The sequence below is a fragment of the Aegilops tauschii genome, chromosome 6 (genome assembly GCF_002575655.3).
Source record: "Aegilops tauschii subsp. strangulata cultivar AL8/78 chromosome 6, Aet v6.0, whole genome shotgun sequence".
Lineage (NCBI taxonomy): Eukaryota > Viridiplantae > Streptophyta > Magnoliopsida > Poales > Poaceae > Aegilops > Aegilops tauschii.
This window is the reverse complement of record NC_053040.3, coordinates 7,097,216-7,103,695: the sequence shown is the minus strand read 5'-3', so window position 1 is coordinate 7,103,695 and position 6,480 is coordinate 7,097,216. Positions and strand designations below refer to the sequence as shown.

At 39.0% G+C, this 6,480-nt stretch overlaps 1 protein-coding gene across 1 annotated transcript; it reads right to left on the bottom strand.

Moving 5' to 3' along the window:
* Positions 1 to 291: 291 nt before the first annotated feature.
* Positions 292 to 2,353, bottom strand: LOC120967277 (uncharacterized). The gene is made up of 2 exons (XM_040393892.3): positions 1,503 to 2,353; positions 292 to 548 (listed from the first exon to the last, which is right to left on the bottom strand). The coding sequence occupies exons 1-2, from the start codon at positions 2,331 to 2,333 to the stop codon at positions 543 to 545; spliced, it is 837 nt and encodes a 278-aa protein (XP_040249826.2). The 5' UTR covers positions 2,334 to 2,353; the 3' UTR covers positions 292 to 542.
* Positions 2,354 to 6,480: the final 4,127 nt, after the last annotated feature.

The following is a 6,480-nucleotide window of genomic DNA, read 5'->3' as shown; positions in this document are numbered from 1 at the left end:
GCCAGTCTATCTCGACAATAGTATTTCTAAATGCATGCAAAAAAATGCGATGGAAAAGTTTACAACAGTAGCTAACAGGTAGACGGGTGCTTTTAGGTGGAAGACGATGGAGGGAGGCATATCCATGGTCGGGGGACATTTCATTGATGAGGTGGTTATCAAATGTCTCCCCAGCAGTGTAAGATGGTCGAGCTCCAGGTCGACATGTTCTGTTCCGCAGAACTAGCACTGTCGGTTGTACCACCACTGTGGAGGTTGCTAAAATTAGATGGAGTAAAGCTGTGGGATAAATTACATGACAAGTAAATAAATAAGAATAAAAACAATGGATCGCATAATGGAGAACACAATTTTGTTCTGTCCAATATTATCGGTTTATCTCAGTTCACAATAAATAATCACATCCAAGGCAAAAGAATCAGATTATACAGCACTGAAGCTGATCAGCATTTATACAGGAGCAAAATAGAGATATTTTTCTTCTTGGTTCTATGTGTGCCTTCCTCTAATTTCACTTTGCTCCCGTGAGCTCCTCCATGCCTTCAGACCTACAATTATTATCAAAAACTTATCAAAGTGCAATAAAGATAAGGACATTCTGAGTTGGCACTCGAGGACCATTCTAAGGTCCTATGTAAAATCCCATTTGTGCATGTGCCATTAATTCTGGTTTTTTCTACAGTAGCACACTAATGCTAGCATCATTATGAGAAAGGCGCAATGTTAGAGAAGACAGGCACAAGGAAAAGGTAATGATAGTACGCAACCCAAAGTATTAGTCCAGGCGAATAAATGTTCAACTTTGGCAAGAACCTTAATTATTCTCCCCCTTTATCAAATATTTTCCTGCATTTTATACTGGAAGACTGTAATATAATAGGTAGCTTCAGCCAGTTTTTGCAAAAGAATGCTTATTGCTTGGGAGAGCACAGATCGAACCATGATACATTTCTAGTCTCAGTCTTTTCTTCCTTGTAGCATGGACATGTGTTCCATGAGTAGATACATAATCCCAAGTGAGGAGAACATATACTGAATACGCGGTCACATAATATTTTACTTGTTTCGAACATCGTGATCGCGAACCATATGATAAGGTATCCTAAGATGCTTTGCCTTTAACATGTCTGACGGTGAGCACGAAAACATGTCTGATGGTGAGCACAGTGAAAATTTTACAGTATAAGTTAAATACTCATATTCCCGTAAGCCGTGAAGTAATATCTAAATTAACCAGAAATGATGATGTCCTCAAAGACATGAGCTGCAACTGAATATTATTCAATGCAAAGTACGTACAAAAGATAAAATGTATGCAGCCACACGCTAAAAGTTTTTGTATCATTATTTTACAAAATTTAGTTCTCAAATGTCGTAATGAAATAATAGTGCTCGCATATTTATTTTAGTACTACCGCGACAAAAAATTAAGTTCTCGCAAATTTTAGAAGGACAACGAAATAGAAAAATTCAGGCATGCTAATACTGAGAATAGTACATACCTTCTCACTCAGAACTTTGTTAAATTCATCCATATTTATCCTATGCATCATCTCATCTGTTCCTAGTCCACCTGCACCTGATATGACGTCTGTTTCAACAGTAGTACTATCCCTGCTGAAAAACTCACTGCCGGGGCCTTGAAGCTGCATTGCACCGGTCTGACCAGCAGCACCATCTCCTGAAATTTCTTGGGTCATCTCCACAGTTGCAGAATTCGTTATTCCTAGTGTAATGTCCATGGTTGCAGCATTCTGCATTCCATGGGCCATGTCCGTGGTTGCGGTGTTTTGCATGTCCTCGCTCTCACCAAGGTAGCTTCTGAGGAGGTCTTCACCATCATCTAGAGGTGGAGTCAACATCCTTATCCCTCCAATGCTACAGTCATAGATGAGTGGATATAACTGTGGTAGAAGCTCCTGCTGCCTTATATGGTTTGGATTATCCATGGCAAGCATAGTATTACTTGGAAATAAATTCAAAGTGGGCATTGGCTGCTGTGCTGTTCGTGCAAGATTGGACGGTTGTGATGCACTAACCATGCTTCCATTTGCTAGAACTCCAACATGAGCACCATTACCATCAGTATAACCGTGACCATTATTAGCATTAGATGCTGGTCCCCTAAGAGCACCTCCACAAAGACTAGTCGTGCTGCCGTCATTTCCATGAAAACCATAACCAACTGGTGTTGCAATATTACTTAGCTGACTTGTTTGGTTAAGATTTATAGCTCCCTCAGATCCTATATTGAACTCGAAAGTTCCCTCACTATATTGAGATTTCGGATAGTCATTCAAAGAATTGGTATAGTGTGTTGGGATCGTGGGCATGGTTGAAAGCCAATCAGTTGAGCAGTCACCTTTGTTTTTCTGAAATTTCAAATATAGTGAAAACATTAATAAAGTATATGTATGGTAGTGGGGGTGGTGGTATCATTTCTGATAATTTCATGATCATATAGATGAAGCTCGGTTTCAGATTGAAGGAACATCAACTTGAAACATACCTGCAGATGGATGATGTCTTGATCTGTAGTTGCATTTTCACTATTGTCCTCCATAATAAGTTCTCTCATATTTCTCGGAGTATAGTCTGCATTGTCGAAAGCAAAATATGCCAAGAGAGCTGAGCTTAGAAATTTGGAATGATCAATATGCACCAATACATGTGATTTACTTATTTCAATCCTAATATTCATAACTAGTCGTAAACATGCGCCTTGACTGACATCCATGCTAATTATAATAAAAACATCACAACATTCTGAAGTGGGCAAAGAATACAGATAAAACATGCAAGGGTAATAGGTATATATTATTTTAAAGGCATGCATCGACCTTTGTTCTACTAAAATTAAATATTAAAATCATAGCAAACCGTTAGTGTTCATAGTGTCACAATATCATTTTGACTACACTGTGGATACATGATATAGTGAGTTAGAGACAAATATGTATGTAACATTACCATTACTTTTCTCCAAATAATGCTCACCACATTATATTCATGAATGGTTCATGCATTGAACGGTAGTGTTCTCAAGCGACCAAGATACAGAAGCAATGAATTTATCATGCAACCAATAAAAATGAAAATGCATAAGTTGTACACGGGGAAACCAACAGAATATAATACCCGTAATATAGCATGCATATTTTAATACGATAATTAAGGTGCCAAACTTTTATACATACTCAGATCAGGATATCCCTATGACCGTTACACCCATAGCTCCCCACAACTACACATGTTTAAGTTCCAGAAACCAAGGACAAAACTACACATGTTTAAGTTCCAGAAAACAAGGACGAATCATTAGAGTTCATGCGTGCCAAGTGAATTATCGGGTCGTTTTTATTCTAGGAACTATTCCATTGTTCATGAGAGTATTATTTGGCATATATTATATAATTATGTATTGCTCGGGAATGAATGTCCTAACATGGATAAAAGGGGCGAGCATTGGTGCATGACAAAACATGGAGACATGGGCGACCATGCAAGGATTGAACTGTGCTTCAAGTGGATACATTAGGACTTTGAAGCCACCATAATGACAGACAACTACAAATAAGAAATTTACAAGACGACACTTCATTTTTTTTCCTCCATAGCGTTGTAGAGCTGATCTGCCACCTCACTTTTGGGTGAGGCCCATGTAATTTTGTAATATAGGCCAATATTTAGATTCCATATTTGTTGATGAAACTGAATTAGGTTGCGTTCACACCCCCTCCAAAGGCTAGACAAATTTCCCCTACGTACCTCCATAAATACCACCGCTAGGGCATCATTTGGATGTCCATATTTACCATAGTTAATGCTTATTCTTTAATCTCTTGCAAGGTTAGACCTTTGTGGTCTGATTAATCGTGTATCGGTGTCATCAATAACATCTCAAGAATTGGTTCAGACTTTTCATATGCGCCTCGTAGTTGCACGTTGTAGTAGAATCCAAAATATTCTCCATCCATATTGTCGAGTGTTTCCCAATGAAAGATCCAGACACCCGCAGTGTTATTAAGATTTAGACACATTTCCTCTTCCGATTAGTTGATTTTGCCTAGTTGTGTGTGTTACTTATTCTTCATAAAAGTGATGTGTTTGAACTATCTCTAGACTTAGTGAATCAAATGTTAAATGCTCCCAAGCTCACCTGTTGTGTGCAAATTTTAGGATTTAGCCAAGACCTAAGGTGAAGCAAACCACCCTAAACCTCTAGGACTCATACACAAGCACGGAATTGTTGCCGGTCCCATTGCATCTTTACCGGTCCATGTGTAAGTTGGAGAACTGACATCACAAAAGAAATTGAGATTTTCATCAGGATCATGAAACGATGCATGATATTTAGTGCTTCAAGCCTTCCTTTGGCATATTGAGGCCCACCACCTATCACCCACAAATTTAATTTCATGCCATAACCAATCTATAGAATCCTTTTCGGCGAAGCTATGCATTTGTTTGCATCACGTTCTAGATGGAGGATGTAGGGGCAATGAGAAGGAGGTGAATAGTTGATTATAGTTCCACTTCCATTTCCAAGAAAGCTGGATCCAATAGGTATATATTTTGTGTTCATGGCTCATCCCTCAATAATGCCCCCCATGATTATAGTACCATATCTATTTCAATGAAGTCATCAATAAAATAGGTGATGCTACCTTGGTTCACCCCATTATAATGGCCCTTGTTGCTAGGAAAGGAAGGTGGTGTAGAAACTTTTGTGATTTACTGAAGTATCATAGTTGTGAGAACATAGCACATTCATGAGATTTACAGGCCATTAAAATGGCCCCCATATTCTACGCTTCGCTTTGAAGTAACTGGTAATGCTTGAAGTCTCTCATGTGCAAACCACTAGGACCTAGCAAAGCCAACGAAGTTTCTTGTGTGTTTAGACATGGTTCGAATGGACTATTGGTAGAATATTATGTGTTTGCCACTCAACACTCTTCATGGAAACATAGAGGATTTTATTGCAGGATCGAATCCCATGGTAATGAAGAAAGTAACATTAAAGGGATAGCTGCCCAGGATGGCGCCAATGTTATCACAACAATTGTTCACATAGGCAAGGAGCAAGCATCAATACTTCTTGAAATTAATTTGGCAGATCACAATATGAAACATGACAGGAATCTCAACAAGATCCACCATATTATCTCTTGTACTCTTAGCCGTGCTTTGACTTGATGTTACTTGGTACCACTCATGCACTAACCGTTTGGGCCAAACTGAAGCCATTATGATGATGAGTCTTTTTAGATGAACCTCCTTCTATGACTAGATGTGGTTTGAATGTGGGAACGTAGTGGCAACCTAATAGAAGGGAGAGGTTTATATCACTCATTTGTTGTTTCCTTAAAACAATCATAAAAATTGTTGAAGCTTGTGCACATGCTTCTCCACACTCGCTTAAATGGAGGATCATTTTCCAAGTTAATGAAGAAAGTCGTATAAGTAAGGAAGCAACCCCAGCTCACCTCAAGGGTGTCACCACCATTGTTGAGATAGGCGAGGAAAAATTTGTTAGTAGTTTAATAAGTTATCTAACTGGCATAGCTTTGGTAATATTAGAGGCTTTGATATCTACAATCACCACACAATATCTATTATTTCGGGTCTTGCTTCGACATAGCGATGATAGCTGCTCTACTGCATGATCCATCTCTATTGGGGCCAATGCGTTGAATATTTTTACATGAAGATACTTATGTGCTTAGATGTGGTTTGACCATAGGGACACATATGGCAACCGAGAAAGCACGATGGGAGGGCTCATTCTCTAGGCTCCCAAAGGGTTGTCACTGTTATTGTCGGCCTAGGGGAAGGAAGATGGCGGCAACGCTTCTAGAAGACATCTTAACATATATATGTGGCTTCTTGAAATCGATACGATCACCTATTCGCTTGATGTGTCTTTAGCCATTAATGCACATCGCAATTCATGCTAGGTATGTTGGGGCTTTGGTGAAGGCAATACATTGATTATTTATAGATGAAAGATACTCATGTGTTTAGACATGGCCTGAGAGTGGAAGTGTAGATGAAACAAAATTGAAGGGAAAATTTCATACCTCTTATATCTCTATTACAATAAACATTTGATCTTGAAGAGGTATGTACTTTAAATGGGAAGGTATATAACTATGGGCACCCACCAATAGCATCTAAGATGCCACTAAGTTAAGATACCACTGGGGACTAGCGTAACAAAGAGTTGTACTCCTTGTGACGTGCGCTAGGTTTGCTTACCCATCCGCAACCCATTTTTCATTCCAATCACCTTTTTAGCAACATATCTCTATCTCCTACAACCATTTTCTTGAGGTATGTTCCAGCCTTCAGCCTTTAATGGCTTGGAGAAGCATAAAAAGTTACACATCAACATCAGTTGTCTTCTAAATCATCTTGACACTTGTGGAGGTAGGGGCATGCCAAAACTATCACCCCTCCATCACAGTTCCTATTGAC

Coding starts and splice junctions, on each gene's coding strand:
- LOC120967277 (XM_040393892.3), bottom strand. CDS start 2,333: ATGCCCACGATCCCAACACACTATACCAATTCTTTGAATGACTATCCG.